General features: G+C 37.4%; 1 protein-coding gene across 1 annotated transcript in view; it reads left to right on the top strand.

Annotated features, from left to right (window-relative positions):
- Positions 1-18,473, top strand: part of LOC145292868 (transgelin-3-like) — a 74,653-nt gene that overhangs the window by 41,986 nt on the left and 14,194 nt on the right. The window contains exon 4 of the mRNA XM_080138976.1: positions 17,487-17,545. Coding sequence (XP_079995102.1) covers positions 17,487-17,545 — 59 coding nt within the window. The remainder of the gene's footprint in view (positions 1-17,486; positions 17,546-18,473) is intronic.

Below are 18,473 nucleotides of genomic sequence, written 5' to 3'. Positions count from 1 at the left end.
AAATTACAATAGAAAAACGCGAGCATGATAAGTGTTGTGGGGTACAAATTCTCCCCTATTTTGAGAATTAAGTGGAATCAACCACTGGTTTCAGAGACTAACTGCAGACATTCATACCATGTTTAACCGTATACTGCGAACACGTTCCTCTTATACCACTTTAGTGGCTCCTGTATTCTTTATGATAAATACATATTATATTTTATACACTTTACACTACCCCTACCACGGGTCTACAACAGCTGGCTGACGAGGACGATTCAAGAACTTACCGGATCAATCCACAATAATTGCTAACAACAACTGAATGACGAACATTCGGGCAACGAATTCACTCGAAAGAAAACAGCCATTGGAAGACAGCATTTGACGGTCAAAATGTAAAAAAAGAACACATGCGGATATTCGAAATAATTTGGAGGGGGGGGATTCAAAACTTCAAAAGTATTTTTCAAAAGTTCGGTGAAGAACGTGAAAAACTACTTGTCTACGTTGGGAAAAACCAACATTCGAGCGTAATAATCCACAAATATTGGATAAAGAACACTTCGGAAAAGGACAACAATTCTTGCCAAAAAAAAAAAAAAAAGGATTTTACAAACACGTCGTCAAAGCCTTATCTTGCTGTTAAAAAAGCTACTAAAAGTGTAAACTGCGAGTTGAAACAGAACTCATAAGACGAATTGTGTGGAGAATTATTACTACTGAATTAACGAGACTAGGTTTTCAGTAAGTACAAAAACAAAACTTTTTTCCATCCCTATAAAAACAAGTAATGTTGAAAAAAATTTGTCCTCCTAAAAAGCATGTCTTGCTAATACGCCGTATGGTTAAAAGGCATTAGCGTTGGTAAAAGAAAAAAACTTCTGCAAAAGTAAATGATAGTATATTTTATTTTATTGGCTAAAGCGAGTATTCGCACAAACAACGTCGGATTTTAATCCGATTAACATAAACTTTTCACTGGTCGACGAGACTGCACGTCGAAGAAGAAAAAAAAGATTTCGCTAAGCACGACAAATAAAGTGTTAACGAAAAACGGACATTCTTTTTTGCACAGAGATAAAAAAGAATACCCAATATTAAATCAATGCTATAAACTCAAAGATAAGTAACTTTTTCTATTTTAGGGAAAAAAGAGGAAAAAATGTGTACGATCAACAAGGAATTGAACCCAATACCTACACGTTACGAAAATTGAAAAATGACAAGCGAAATCTACTGCTTTCTGTATATATGCAAACGTCGAATTATTTTCTCCGGAAAATTTCCACACGAGGAAATAAATATATGAAAGAAACATTCGTTAAATAACCAGGTACGAAATTTGTAAAGGTTTTTTTTTCTATAGAATTGGTACTATAAGAAAAAACTCATTTTGTCATATTAAGTAATTCCATATCGTCCAAAAAATGGACGATTTTGCAAAACAAATTTTGGAAATTCCAACAAAGTCAACAATTAGAATTTGAAAAGAAGGTTCTGAGAAGAGCAATTGACAATACAAGAGAAACAATTGGCAATACAGAAACAAAACGAAGAGAAACACTTAAATTTGATTAAATATTTCGGAGAAAAACAAGGAAGAGAAAAGAAAGAAATGAGCGAACAAATATTTGAAAATTTAATTAAATTCTTCGAAGAAAAATGGGAAAGCGAAAAGAAAGAAATGAACGAAAAAGATTGGAAAGAAATGAACGAACAAATATTGGAATTGAAAAAAATTACATTTAGAGCAACAAAACTAGTCAGATAAAAAATGGATTTGATAACGCAAATTTTAGTGAATAAGGACAGCGGAGAAGAAACCAGCACGGCCTTTTCCCAAAATGTTATCTGGTCAGCTATTGATACATTTCACTATGCTCCTTAGGAAGACCTAACGTTTGAGGCATATTTCAGAAGATTTGAAGACCTTTTTAAGATTGATTGCAGTGCATGGACTGATCAAAAGAAGGTTCGTTTATTGCTACGGAAGTTAGGTACATCCGAACATAACAAATTCGTGGACTATATTTTACCAAGAAAAACCAACGAATTGTCGTTTGACCAGGCAGTGAAACTATTAATGGAGTTATACTGTCCAAAAATAATCACTTTTCATAAAAGATGGAAATGAATGAATCTTACACGTGGGGAGAGTCAGGACTATACGACTTTTTCGTCTATAGTTAATAAGCACTGTGACGATTTCAAATTGTCGTTATTAATGGCGGACAATTTCAAATGCTTAATATTCACTCAAGGTTTGATAGCCACAAAAGACGCCGATATAAGATGTGCTCTAAATAAATTGAAATTAGAACCTGATTTGACGCTTCGGGAACTGGCTGAAGATTGTCAGCGGTTCGTGGCAATGAAGCAAGATTCCTGAAACATAGAGAAAGCAGGTATCGCTCACATAAAAAAATTACGCTTCGGAAATAAAGGACACCTGCCAGCAATTACCAACGAAGAGGCAAAAAGAACTCTTCACAAAATTATCAGGATAGACAAAATCCTAGGACCCCTTGTAGTAAATGTGGAGAACATCATGGGTACAATGCATGTCAGTACCAAAGGGAAATAACATGTGACCTATGGAAGCGAGCAGGGCACAAGGCCTCATATTTCAGAACAAATGTAGCAAAAAAAGAGCTCCGTCAAAACTGCAAAAATGGGCCGTTCACCAATAGAGAACATAAGGAAATATGTTACGGTGAGAATCAGAAATAAAGAAGTAAAACAGCAGCTCGATTCAGGGTCGGATTTATCAATTATAAATTTTCACACGTGGAAGAGAATAGGAAAGCTCACGTTAACAAAGACGAATAAAGTCGCAATATCGGTAACGGATGACAAAATAAATTTTGAGGGTGAGATAGTTATTAATGTGTCACTAAAAAGAACGACAAAAAAGCTAAAAGTTTTCGTTCTAAGGAATGCGACAAACTTATTCTGGGGATCATACTCAGTGTTACGAAATTCCACCGATTTTTACACGGTTGTAAATTTAAATTCCAAACTGACCATAAGCCGCTTATAACCATCTTTGGCTCTAAAAAAGGTCCGCCAACTTACACAGCCAACAGACTACGAAGATGGGGGACCATTCTACTGAATTACAATTTCAGTATGTAATTTCTTACATCTGCGAAGTTAAGTCACGCAGACGGATTGTCGCGATTAATCCCGAAATTAAGGGAACTGCTGCAAGACGCAGTAATAGCGTCACTACAAAGTGAAAAGAACTATACACAAATACTATGTAATACGATCAAGGAACTACCAGTCATTTTGGAAGTTATAATAAGGGAGAATGAAGAAGTTATAAATTTATTATATTTTTTACTAGAATATCTTGCCCTTTTCTTTTCTAGTTTTAACAACTAGTCATTTACTTTTCCATGTTTAAACTTAACCATATTAATTTTCATGCTTGCATTTTTCTATTGTAGTCCAGGATTTTTTCAGGCTTCCAAAAAATTCACTTGTTCTTTGTTTAGTTTTAGTCTTATTTTTTGCCCCATAAACATAACATACACATATGTACAATATAAAACAATGTACGGCACTCATCTGCTTTCATTCTCTCTGTTTCACTTGTTACATGCCTTTTTGCGATAGCGGTGAATTAGTACCAACACTAGTCGCTGAAGCGACGTGGTTGCTAGTGTAACGAAGCAGGGCAACACCGGATAACTTTGCTTCCTAGGTTGAGGGTGAGTGGGATGGAGCTGGGCGAGAGGTCTCAGTCCCATCTCGTGAGAAACCAACGACTTGTCAACGGGTGACAAGTAAATTATTTGGAGTTCAAAAGGGTCAGGAAAGATAAGCCAGATGCCTGGTTAGCGAGGGAAATCCTGGTCACGGCACCATTAATATAACCCTTTCTCCCTCGCAGGGGTCACGCGTGCACGGTGAAAAACGACGTGCACTAACCCTAAGGACGGTGGGCTATATTTTCGCTCCTTCGAGCCTCGGACCCCGCACAAGCATCTGTCTCTCTCCCTCTGCTACTGAGTCTCTCCGAATTGGACGTTGGTATCTGGCCGTCTAGTGTTGTAACACCCAATCGGGAATTCTTGGTAATTTCGGTCGTGATCGTCTTCTCGTCGGTGGCCGTCTCTCTCTGTCTGCGACGGCTGGAAAGTCAAGTTTGGTTATGCTGAAATCGAAGGGCAGTCTTCACAAGTATAAATGGAAACAATCAACAACGATGAGGATAGTTTTAGGCTGTTCATTTAGTGATTCGGTATACATCAAGGCTTGGCTCGTCACTTATACTTCGTCAGGCTTGGAATGCAACCCCCACAGTGCATTTTACAAAACTCTAAGTGGTCGTCTTGTTAATTCTCTTCGTTTTAATTAGAAGAGGCTGGCGGCACGCATAGCTTCCCAACTTCTTTGTTCGACAGACTGCCCGATTCTCTTTGTTCGTCTATCTCCGCAGTAGTTTTATTAAACGTCATGCTCCCTTCCTTCCGTAGTCGGCCCAACCTCTCTATTCGACGGGTAATCATAATTCTTTCTCTCTCTCTCTCTCTCTCTCTCTCTCTCTCTCTCTCTCTCTCTCTCTCTACCTTCCCAACCGACCCCCTTTTGATTCAATTCCGAGAATTAGTTATCTGTCTCGGAATTTAACCAATTTGTCCCCTTGAAATTAGAATGACTAATTCAATTGTTTTCGGGGATTGTTCGTTCTCTCTCGTCACCCCCAACTTGTTGGCTTAAATAAATCATGTTATCGTTTACATTCGTGGTCGACTTACTCGTCGACCCTCCCCTGACCTCCTTGCGTTTCCCTCACTAACCAGGCATCTGGCTTATCTTTCCTGACCCTTTTGAACTCCAAATAATTTACTTGTCACCGTTGACAAGTCGTTGGTTTCTCACGAGATGGGACTGAGACCTCTCGCCCAGCTCCATCCCACTCACCCTCAACCTAGGAAGCAAAGTTATCCAGTTTCGCCCGGCTTCGTTACACTAGGGAAACAAGTCATGAAAACGTCGCTCACCTCCTTGCGAACTTTTACGATTTTGAACACCAGTAAATTCATCATAACTTTTGTTTTACTGAATGAAAATTAATTTTTTTTTTCATAATATAGCTAAGAAGGTGATCTATAAACTGTAATAATTGTTTGAAATTTGGTCGAAAAATGAGTGAACGGTGAAGCTTTAAAGCGGTTCTAAATGACTAAAACTGTCACTTAAACACATATTCAAACACGGTAGGGTTTGACTGATACTGCTGTTTGTTGCTTCTGAGAGGTTCGTCAACCGTTCTTGGGGGAGCTGGAATCTGTTAAAAGGAACACTTCAAGATGATGTGATATTTTATGTAGTTTATTCACTCTCACGGCTTTCTGTACAATAACAACTTGTATGCAATTATTTGTTTCCAATAGGAATTGTGTACTAGCATAAAATAACCCTAAAAAAGCGGTCGAATGAATTGCCAAGCAGTCAAGAATAATTATTTGGAGTAATGTATATACACAGCAGCCTAAAAATAAAATGGCGGCTGAGTTCAAATGTTTTTAAAAACTGAAACTGAAAGAAATTCTTACTCCACATATAAATGATAAAGATACCGTATATTTTGGAGTATAAGACGACCCTTAAAGTTAAAAAAAATTATCTTTAAAAATCACTATTTCATAAGACACCGGATGTTGCAATCTCTAGCCAAGGCTAAACAAACAACCGATATAATATAAATTTATTAAAATTTACTCCAATTTTGTACCTTGTCTTATCTGACGGTCGCCTTATATGCCGAAATATAGGTAATTGTTTGTATGGAAAGTTTACTTCACTAAAAAAGACAAAAAAAAGAAAAAGGTTCTTTATTGTAACGTACTGTGAATAAGACTTCAATGCGCATGGTAAATTACAGATTTCACACTTCCAAAAATTGGCTATTAACCAATGCGTGGCAATCCATTGAATCATTTTCGAAATCTTCAGCCAAGTTAGAATATTTTTTTTCTTCAACCTGCATGAGATCATTGTCAGAAACATCATTTTTCATCTTTGTTGAACTAAGACTTCGACGGCCATTTTCTTTCTTTATCGCAACTATTGGTCTTTTGGCTAGAAATAAACTACTCAAACTATAACGTTATCCTGAACCTAAACTAACAAAGTTTAAAAAAAATGGAAAAACCTCAGGTAAGACTCCTAATCCGCACTAACGCTTTTCTAACAAGCCTCCCCACAAAACCGCTTCCACTGCATGCCCCTAAATCACTTTGAGGAGTGTAACTATTCATTAGATATATAACCTCTACAAACTAACCCTGTAATATTAGCTAAACACGCGGGGTCGCAGAAATACCTGGATTAGGACCCAGCCGCAGAGCAAACCCTCTCAGGGCTGATGGACTCAGTAGATCTTCCCAGATCACCCGTCTAGGAGAAGGAAAACTCTGAAACTAAACCAAAGGGAAGGGAGGCCTCTCCAGTCTTGAACGACAACCTTCCTAGAGCTGGTGACTCAAACAAATTACCGGTCTGCAAACCTAAATTGCTTAAGGAGTAGATAGGCTCTGTCTATCGCCGGCTTCCATACTCCTTCTTTGCAGAGACACTATAACAAGTGACTCGACAAAACACTTAGTGGTAGATCTTGTTTCTTGTCTAGGGCATTGAATGCCGTTCCCCCACTCCCAACACATCCCACCCCTCATAACTGGGCACTTGGGAGTGCTCGAGTACCACGCATGCCTGTGCAATTAGATTGGGGTGATCTTCTTCTGATGGGCTGAGGGTACCGGATTGACAGTTCCTGGCTGCTGTTTCCGACTGGTAGTACAGGTGCCCTAACTCTTTGGTAGTGCTTAGAGCGGCTGCTTCATCAACAGTTATATAATATCGGGATGTTTGTAGTGCCATGTCGCGCATGGAAAGAGACCCTGCACTCATCCCCGATGGGCTTTCCTGAGGCCACAGTCCTAGTTGAAGAAAGGTCAGCTAATGGTCTACTTGTGTTGCATGTCTGATACTCTGCATAACCTCTTGTTCAGCTCCCCCTCACCTAACTGAAACTCTTTAAAACCATGATGACAATACAATCAAAAAATAAGCTTAAACCAGGCCTAGGAACAAACAAATCCAACTCGCCTCCTCCCTTGAGGTTTGCATTCACTAACATCCGTGGGCTTAGAACTAATTTAGCTGATGTTGAAGCATTTCTCCTAACAAATACCCCGGATATTTTAGCACTAAGCGAGACCTACACTCCTCCATCCCCTCTAACTACTTTAACATGCCTGGCTATCTCCCACTCTGCCGTAAGGACTCTGACAGACATATGCACGGACTTGGAGTCTACATTTGTAACACCCTCCCCCTGATTAGAGAAACAAACCTAGAAACGGATGATCAAGCCTTTATGTGCTTTAGACTAAACATACAACACCACATTAGCTACTTTTATTTTCTCTACCGCTCTCCCTCGACCCAGGACTGCACCATAATAAACAAAGTCTCTGACAGCATAGACACAGCACTCTCCTTTGACACTAGCGCACAAGTACATGTATTTAGTGACTTTAATGTTCACCACAAAAACTGGCTTGGATTCTCTACTCACACAGATGTAGTGGGCAGCTCAACACATAGTGTTGGTATATCTCACTCCCTGTTACGTTTCCAACCCGTTTCTCTGACCAGCAAGAACAACAAGCATCACTTCTAGATCTGTTTCTGACCACAGTTCCCGATGATTGTATAACAAATGCTGACAGCCCACTCGGGAACGCTGACCATGCAGTGATAATGGTAGAAATTGCCCTAAATTCTAGACCCAAAACTGAAGAGCCATTGCTAAAAACAACGAGATAGTATAAAAAGGCTGACTGGGAAGCCATCAGAGATCTTATCAGAGATGCCCCATGGGGAAATATTTTTTCTCTTCCTGCTGAACAGTTCGCAAATGAGACCACTGAATGGTTCAAAACTGCAATTGAAGCACATGTTCCCATGCGGAAATTTTATAGCAAGCCCCACTCTTCCCAATGGTTTACTTCGACTTGCGCAACTGCCATTGCTCAAAGACAGCATGCGTACCGCAGATTTAACCGACATAAGTCCAGTTCAAACAAACAGAAGTATATAGAAGCTAGAAGTAACATTAAGAAAGAAATAGCGACAGCTAAGAGAGAATTTACTGAAACCACTAAAAAACGCATCGAAGCACAAAAATTAGGAAATCGTGACTTCTGGAAAATCTACAACAGTGTAGTAAATAATGGGCAATCAACAATTCCCCCACTAACCAACAATCACGAGGTTGTTTGCTCAGCAACCGACAAGGCTAATATGCTTGCCAGCCGGTTTGCCTCGAACTCCACATTGGACCCTTCCAACCACCTCCTGCCTGACTTTCCTTTGCGGACAGACGCCACGCTAGATGATCTGAAAATCACCCCTGCTCAGGTACATGCTATCATAAAAAACCTTGACACTTCAAAAGCATGTGGACCTGATCTCATCCCAGCTGTGCTATTAAAAAAGTGCTCAGCCGAAGTAGCTCCAGTTCTCTCCAAACTCTACAACAAATGCCTTAATGAATCATACTTTCCAGGCTGTTGTAAAACTGCTTCTGTGGTACCAGTTTTCAAGAATTCTGGTGAAAGAACTGACCCATCAAATTATTGCCCCATTAGCCTCCTCCCACTTTTCGACAAAATATTTGAGACAATAATTAACCATGCTCTAGTCCGGCACCTTACAGATGCTAAACTTCTGACTGACAAACAATATGGATTTAGACAAGCCCGTTCCACAGCTGACATCCTCACTGTAATCTCTGAACGTATATACCATTCACTGGACAAAGCGGGGTAGGGCAGAGCGGTAGCTCTAGATATATCTAAGGCTTTTGACAGTGTATGGCATGAGGGTCTCCTCAGGAAAATTAAATCATACGGTATCACTGGTAGAATACTTAACATAATTAAATCCTTCTTAGATAAGAGAAAAACCTAGGTTGTCCTCGACGGTCATACATCTAAACAGTGTGATATAAATGCGGGAATGCCTCAGGGGTCTATCCTTGGACCTCTATTGTTCCTAATATTTATTAATGACCTCCCCGACAAAACTGCCTTTGAGATGGGTATATATGCTGATGACACTACACTCTATAACAGGCATGACAGAAAAACAAATGAACACATATCTAAAGAAATAGCAAAAACACTAGAGGATGACCTCCAATCTGTAGTGGAATGGGAACAAAAATGGATTGTCACATTCAATGCTGCCAAGACTAAACTGGTTTCCTTCAATAATTACAAGAAACCTTCTCTGCCACCAATAGCAATGGCCAGTGACTCCCTGTCTGAGAGTACATCCTTCAAACTGCTTGGCCTAACGTTCACAGGAAACATGAGTTGGAACAATTATATTGAAAACATTGCCAGGGCCGCTGCGAAAAAGGTAGGCTCTCTCTACCGTGCTAGAAAACTACTGACACCTGAAAGTATCCTGTACCTCTATAAGGTCACCATTTACCCATGTATAGAATATTGCTGTCACATTTGGGCTGGTGCATCTGCTACTAGTCTCTCGCTCCTAGACAAGGTTAAAAAAAGAGTCGCCAATCTGATAGGCCCTGAACTGGCATCTAAGCTTCAGCCTCTGTCCCATCGAAGAAACGTTGCATCCCTCTGCCTGTTCTACAAGTATTTTAATGGTGAATGCTCTGACGAACTGCAGACACTTGTGCCCCTACGACGTAGACACCCTCGACAAACCCGACAGGCAGCTAAATCCCACCCCCACACAGTAGAGATCCCTAGATGTAAAAGATCTTTCTACTCCAGTAGTTTCTTCCTCAGAACCGCTAAACTCTGGAATTCCATTCCAGATTCCTGCTTCTCTAACTGTACTGAAATGCAGAAGTTCAAGTGCAACGTGAACCAACATCTTGCTGCCCAAATCCCAACATAGTGCCCCAGTAGTTGCTACCCCTGATAGTAGCCCCTACACCAAAGTGGGAATGCACCTTGTTTGGGGTGAAAATGTAATTAAATAAAAAAATAGTATATATTCTAATATTACGTTACCTCTATTGGACCTCTATTGTTCCTAATATTCATAAATTACCTCCCTGACAAAACTGCCTCTGAGATGGGTATATATGCTGATGACACTACACTCTATAACAGGCACGACAGGAAGACGAATGAACAAATTTCTAAAGAAATGGCAGAAACACTAGATGAAGACCTCCAATCTGTGGTGGAATGGGGACATAAATGTATGGTCATGTTCAATGCCGCCAAGACTAAACTAGTTTCATTCAATCATTACAAGAAACCCTCTCTACCACCTATAGCAATGGCCAATGACTCTTTATCTGAGAGTACATCCTTCAAACTCCTTGGCCTAACGTTCAGAGGAAACATGAGTTGGAACAATTACATTGAAAGCATTGCCAGGGCCGCTGCAAGAAAGGTGAGCTCTATCTACCGTGCTAGACAACTACTAACACCCGAAAGTATCCTGTACCTCTATAAGGCGACCATTCGCCCATGTATGGAATATTGCTGTCACATTTGGGCTGGTGAATCTGCTACTAGTCTCTCGCTCCTTGACAAGCTTCAAAAGAGAGTCGACAACCTGATTGGCCCTGAACTGGCATCTAAGCTTCAGCCTCTGTCCCATCGACGAAATGTTGCATCCCTCTGCCTGTTCTACAAGTATTTTAGTAGTGAATGTTCTGATGAACTGCAAGCACTTGTACCTCCACGACGTGAGCACCTTTGACAAACCCGACAGGCTGCTAAATCCCACCCCCACACAGTAGAGATCCCTAGATGTAAAAGATCTTTCTACTCCAGTAATTTCATCCCCAGAACCGCTAGACTTTGGAATTCCATTCCAGATTCCTGCTTCCACAACAGTACTGACATGCAGAAGTTCAAGTGTAACGTGAACCGACATCTTGCTGCCCAACTCCCTACATAGTACCCCGGTAGTTGTTGCCCCTGATAGTAACCTCCTGCACCAAAGTGGCAATTTGCCTTGTTTAGGGTGAAAATATAATAAAAAATTTTTTTAAAAAACGTCTGTTCTGCTCTTAATCAGTGAACGTAAAATCTTCCGAGACTGACAAAATTTTTACTTTTGTTCCAATATTGAGTGAGCTGGATTCTCCCCACATTAATAACTAACCTTGTGTTTAACTTTGCCCTCATGTGGAGGTGAACAGATAGGAAAAACAGTTTTGTATTCATAAAATATCGAAACTTCAGTGCATAATAATAGGCTAAACTGATATGACTGCTTAGATTATTACTATGGTCAAATCTAACACATTATTGGGTAGCGATTTGCTGCCAGTTATAGCCACAGAACCAGAACGTGTACTTCTGTAACATACTTTTGTTAATACAGTTTTTATTGATTATTACAACAAATAGTAAGATAAGTATGTATGACAGTGACGTTCACCCTTAGTGGGATGGACCGGTTTCCTCCGAAGTTGGAAATTTCATGGGAATATCAAATTCATAAATAATCTTCAGTCGTGTGTATATTCCAGTCAGGGGAGATGACGACGGTAGGTTTTTGCAGCTTTGGCAGGGAGGTGTTGACGTCCTCCTACATACAACATCTGGTATCCACAAATAGTCACCCATTCAATACTGGCCAGGCTCAACGTTGCTTAACTTCAGTGATCTAACGAGAACCAGCGTGTTGACGTGATTACTCTGTATGTAAGATAAGTAGTTTCCTTTAGAAAGGAAAAAATGCAACACGAACCTTATATATATATATATATTGGTGCCCGGCATTGCCCGGGTACTTGGAGGTGTATGTTGAGTAAAAAGAAAAAGTGGTAGTAGGAAGGCAGGCTCGAACCCGTACCGCAAAGGCGAAAAAGAATGGGGAAAAAACGTGACGTCTTTGCTGTTACGACCACCGCCAAACCGGAAGTGACGTAGGTTTAAATTAAGGCTAGACAATCGAAAGGAGAGGATGACTTTCGAAAATATCGGCGAAGAAAGCGAGCCCTTCATGTAGAAAAGTGCCTAGTTGAAGGTGAAGATATTAACGTTTTTAGCCAATTTTACAATATTTGTCGTCTGAAAGGTCGAACTTCAAAACGATACTAATCTTGTAAAAATCCGTCGTCTCTGTCGAAAGTTTTAGGCGGACATGCAAACATACATACATACATACATATATTAGTAACTAAAAATTTTCAATCCAAACCGATTAAAAAGCTTGCCCTATCTCTGAATACCCTTTATGTAAAATTTCAAATGTTTAGACCAGAAATTGTCTAAGTAATTTGGTAGAGACCCCAGAGATCATTTTTTTTTTTATCTTTGACCCCTATTATGACTCCTTAACATTTATTGATTTGAACTCAAATCAAGTTATTAAGTTAGATCCATGCCCAATGAACCTATATCTAAAATTTCAAGTGTTTAGACCCAAAATTAGCGGAGGAGTTTGGTAAAGATCTCAAAGGTTAAATCGTTGAACTTTGACCCCATTAACAACCAAATTTCTGCCCGAAAACTGATTATAAAGATTTTCCCAAATCTCAGTACCCTGTATATCAAATTTTGAGACTGTAGATTTAAAATTGACAGAGTTACTGCGCAGGGAAATTTACACAAATACACACACACACACACAGACACGTTCACTTTTATATATATATATTATTAGTTCACGCGGTTAACGGTAGTCTAATGGATACGGTCTTTGATAATCGAGCCAGAGATGGCTTGTGTTGCCGAGTTCCAACTGTCGACTGGTGTTAATTGTGACACCCTATACTGAAGATTCCCGAAAGTATGAAACACTAGTGTCTGTAGATAATTATAAAATAAAAAATAATTATTACAGCCCCTTTAAGAAACTAGTTTCTTATCGTTGAGCACTTTCAGTTGAATTAAAGTCGGTCAATTTAGCTCTTATGCATAGATCATCGTATAACGATTAGATCACCCTCTGACTGACGTAAAGAACATTTTAAATTTTAAAAATGTTTAAATTCAACGTTATTTCACGCGTTTAATAGTAGCCGAATGGATACGGTCTTTGCTAATCGAGCCAGAGATGGCTTGTGTTGCCGAGTTCGAATCTGTCGACTGGTGTTAATCGTGATACCCTGTATTGAAGATTCCTGAAAGGATGAAACACTAGTGTCTGTAGGTATTTAATTATAGTAAAACAATAATTATATATATATATATATATATATATATATATATATATATATATATATATATATATATATATATATATATAAAGGATGAAACAGTAATGTCTGTAGGTATTAAAAAATAATTATAGTGATAATTATGTCAGCCCCTTTAAGAATTTGGTTCTTATTGTTGAGCACTTTAAAATTGAAATGAAAGTCGGTCACTTGAGCTCCCATGCTACATATCTAGAAAATGGAGTTGTTGAACTGGCTTGGGAATATGGGACAAGAGAGAGAAAATAGCAACTTATGGTGCTGGATTAAACAGAACTGAGAGAGAGAGAGAGAGAGAGAGAGAGAGAGAGAGAGAGGGAGAGGGGGGGTAGGATATAACGAAATTCTATGGTCTTATGATAAAATAAACTAGAATTCTCAGAAGATCCTTGCAGTAATCATAGGTACGCCCAAGCTCACAAAAGAGAATTTCAAAAACTGCCTGGCAAATATACCCGATTAATCCAGTGGAAGATAGATTAAATAGACGTATCTTAAAAATATTCGTTTTTGTTCTTGTAACATTATCAATCTTTAAAGTGCGTAAATATTGCAAATATATATATATATATATATATATATATATATATATATATATATATATATATATATATATATATATAAGTGAACGTGCGTGTGTGTGTGTGTGTGTGTACATTTCCCTACGCAATAACTCTGTCAATTTTTAATCTACAGACTCGAAATTTAATATACAGTGTACTGAGATTTGGGAAAATCGATGTGATCGGTTTTCGGCCAGAAATTTGGCTGTTAAGGGGCCAAAGTTCAACGATTTAACCTTTGAGAACTCTACAATACTCCTCCGACAATTTCGGGTCTAAACACTTGACATTTTAGATATAGGTTCCTTGGACATGGATCTAACTTAATAACTTGATTTGAGTTCAAATCAATAAATGTTAAGGAGTCATAATAGGGGTCAAAGTTAAAAAAATTGACCGTTTTTTTTTTTGTTCAACATACACCTCCAAACACCCAGGCAACGCCGGGTACACATGCCAGTATCCAGATAAAAATTAAACAACAATGGGTATTCTTAAGATGCGTCCATTCAATCTGCGCATTTAGTGATGACGAATGCTATTTCTAACTTAAGCATGACTGACTGACGTCACGTCTACCTAATTATTAGGAACTTCCTTTCTTACGACCAGCTTATTTACAGAGAGAGTAAGCAAAAGAAGAACGAATATCCTAAAAATGCGTTTATTTAATCTGCGCGCTTAGCGACGACCATGATATTTCAAACTTTCGCATGTCAGACCAATAAAACGTGATTTTCAAGCATGGCAGACCAATAAAATGTTATTTCAAACTTAAGCATGACAGATCAAAAGACGAGTCGACTTACAGGCCAGCTTCTTCTTTTATGAATATCTTTGGAAGCATCTAAAACGGTAAACATGTTCGTATGGAATTAGTGTTGAATGAAAAATGTTTTATTAAATCCTTCTTTTTTTTATTGTGGAGTTTGACAGATTCTGATGATGTTTGGGATGAGTGCGTGGAAATTCTTCAAGTTTCCCCAAGAAGTTCCTTATAAGGCTGCCGAAATATTTGTAAACGATCATTCCAGATTTTTCTCTGGTAAAATAAGAAACAAAAACAATATGGTAAAATGCAAAAATAGAGAGAGAGGGGGGAGGGGGATGTTTAACAGATATTAAGGTGGTTCCTTACGTTATTGGCTGTCGGCCATCTTTGAATAAGTTAGGTGGGAAGGTTTTGCGAAGAGTTTTTTTTTTTTTAAATATTTTTTAAAGTAAAAAAAATAGATAAGAAAAGATGGGAAGCCATTGGGAAGAGGAAAGAATGTGTGAGTTGGGGGTTGCAACTGTGAAAATGGAAGTTGGCAAATGGTCATCGTAGGAGAATGAAATGAGAAAACAAAAAGAAATTAAGAAACCGAGAAAGAACAACAGAAAGAAAGAGAATGAGAAACCGGGAATTAAGGCAAGAGAATAAACATCGAGAAACAGTAATCAATAAACAAACAAAAAGGAAGAAACAAAAATAAATCAATAAACAAATAAAAAGAAACTGAGAAAGGTAGAAAGAAGTAGAAAACGTTTTTCGTTGTCTATTTTTTTTTTTTTTACCTTTCTCCATTTTTTTTTTTTTTTAATTAAAAATGGAGATAGAATGAGAAACCAAGATAGAATACGAAAAAAAGAAAACAAGAAAATCGGAAATCGACAAGAAAAGAAAAAAGAAAATCGAGAAAGAAATGATGAAAAAAAGAAAAAAAAAACATAAATAAATAAAAACTAAAATCGGATAAAAAATAAAAGAAAGAAAACAAACTGAGAAACATCAAATGAAAGAAGAAAGGTTGCTAGTCTTTTTCTACTTTATCTTTATTTTCATGATAGATGCTTGACTAAGCTCCAATCTATGATCTTCTCTGTAAAGCATGTACAAAAAATCGTTTTGCTACAACCATTGTCAATTATTTTCCTTTCTCCATCTGTGTGCATAAAACCAAACAGAACTTCAATTTTGAAAATATCTTTCCAAGAAATATCCTCCTGTGAAATAGCGTTTTGTCAAGAATCCCCCATATATTAAAAAACAAAATTAAAGAAAAATGTGTATGATGTGCGTTAGGTACGGGCAAAAATGGACAAATAAAGATAAGGGGACGTGGTATCATAATATTTTTATAGATTTCCAACGACTTCTTGATTGTATTTGAAAGATTAGAGACTAAAGTTAATTTCCTAAAAGGAAAAAAAAAATATTTGTACACATGAAAAAAAAGTTATGAAAAATGCGAGCTAACCAATTCAGCTAAATTTTGAAGTTAAACAAATTCATTGTAAAAATCCTTTAAAATATAAATATTAGTTTTCTGGGTCTAGTCTTATGATTTTGAATTAAATTTTTTTTAAAATACATTGTTTATACAAAAAATAGCTTAAATAGCCCCCCAAAAGAAAGTAATCCTGCTGTTCGCACAAACGCAACAAATGAAGTTTCGTAAACACGATTATACGGAAGCCCAAAATTACAGCCAATCGAAACGCTTGAAGTCATATTAAAAGGAGGGAGGAGTGCCAGTTTTCTTTTTTTTTTTCCCAGACGTGCATCCGTACATTCCTATCCTGAACATTTGCATCATTTTTATCATTTTTTAATTTAATTATTTTTTTATGTTCCTGTTTTTAAATTAATTTTTTAGATTATTGTTCAAGATTATATAAAAAAAAATATGTTACGCCAAAAGTTTCACAATCATGCGAGCACGGAAATTATTAAAAATTATGTGAAATCTGTAATTTAAAAAAAAGGGTAGAAATATACCTATTTCACAAGTACTTTAATGGAATGTAGGAATGTGTTCTGACGAACTCATAGCACTTGCGCACTTCCTCGACGTACATACTTCCAACTAACACAATGAGCAGCAAATTCCACCCCTTCACTGTTGAGGTCCCGAGATATCAGAAAGCTTTTTAATCTAAAAGCTTCTTCTCTCGGACTGTTAAACTTTGGAATTCCCTCCTTGGTTCCTGCTTCTAGACTAACCTGCAGAAGTTTAAATGTAATGTACACAGACATATTGCTGCTCAACTCCCCACAGTCCCTTGTTAGACAGGATCCCAAATAGTAGCCGCTTATATTTCAAGTTCGTTTGGGGGTGAAAAAGAGTAAAAAAAAATGAGAATTCTATTGAGCTGAAAGCAACGCAGTCTTATTTTTCCTCAAGTGTAATGTCACAGTGAAACCTTACGTTATCTCTACTCTTCACTCATCTAAATCGTTTGCTTGTCCAAAATTTTTAGTATTCTAAACAAAAAAAAAAGAAAAGAAAACGCAATAATAAAGAAAAATCTGCAAGATGTAGGTAGCCGTGATGAAATGAAAACGTCATATTCCAAAAATTACATAAATTGATAAAGTAGTTTATTTTTTATAAAGAACATTTTTAAGCGATTAACGGGAATTCGTAGGCATTACAACATAAATTTCACAAGTTATTTATTAATTATTATTTAGTTATTTCCCTTCGTTACTTGGGGTTGTTTTCAAAATGGTGAGCAAGGCTTCGATTGCTCATAAAATGTGGTTTTCTTTATAAAAAAAATACTCGATCAATTTACATCATTATTAGGATACGGTATTTCTTTCCATCACAGATTTTTATTTATTTATTTATTTATTTACTTTGAAATATGCGGGAATTCTAGACAAGAACAGTTTTGTTTTCTCCAATTCATTTGTTGTTTTTTTCTTCTCTGCTATTTTTCAGCCTGGAACTGCCTATAATCAAATCGCCGCTTTTCTCAAAGATGGAACCGTTTTGTGCAAGTAAGTATTCTTTAATATTTATGTAAAATTATTTTTACGTGCATAAAAGTTATTCATGGGCACATATTTCTGGCTACCAGCCGTCGTCAGCATGGCTAGATGTATTTTGCAAGGATCGAATCCATAGCTGCCCAATGAACGGCCTATAATAATCGATTTAGTAATACTTATAGCTCATGGTTTATCAGGTTTGTATTTTTAGCATGTTATTATCTGACTCCATAAAATAAGACAGACATTAAATTTTAAAAGTGAGAAAAGCAGGTTCATTTATTGATGGAATGTGAGTGGGAAGTGGTTGTTTAGTGGTGGGGGAGGATGTTTGTGAATGTGTGAGGGAAAAGTTAGCATGGAGAAAAATCAATAAAAAGAGAATGTTTATTTGGTTTGTATTTATCGGTTTAGGCGTGAATCAGGCAATGATTAGTAAATGAAGGCGCTCGGCCTGTAACGTTGGAGCAACAGCAACGGTTCGTAAAATCTTGGGGCTCCCGGCGGCGATGGAAATCGACGTTTTTTTTTAAAAGGCGCCAAAGTTTCCCATTGGTTCGCGATCATCTTTTTTTTATTTTTTTATTATTATTATTAGTATTATTATTATTATTATTATTATTATTATTATTATTATTATTATTATTATTATTATTTATTTATTTATTTATTTCAACCGTAAGCCCTGCGTCGAGCAGGTGCGTACAAGACGATTTTTATTCAGTATCTGATCGTGGATGTGTCAACATCCGGTTCACAGCCAACTCTCATCAATCCCCACATACTACATTGATGCATACAATTGATGCTCGTACATTCATTTTAAAAAATGAGATCGTTCGATTAATGAAGATGGTGATTGATGATTAATGTAATGTCTATAAGGCAAAACTGTCCGACCGTATCTACCTTTTAAAATGAATTGTTCCCAAATCAA

The sequence above is a fragment of the Euprymna scolopes genome, chromosome 14 (genome assembly GCF_053919585.1).
Source record: "Euprymna scolopes isolate OS-2025 chromosome 14, ASM5391958v1, whole genome shotgun sequence".
In the NCBI taxonomy this organism is placed as follows: Eukaryota; Metazoa; Mollusca; class Cephalopoda; order Sepiida; family Sepiolidae; genus Euprymna; species Euprymna scolopes.
The sequence above is the reverse complement of the archived record's forward strand: the minus strand, read 5'-3'. Positions and strand labels throughout refer to the sequence as shown.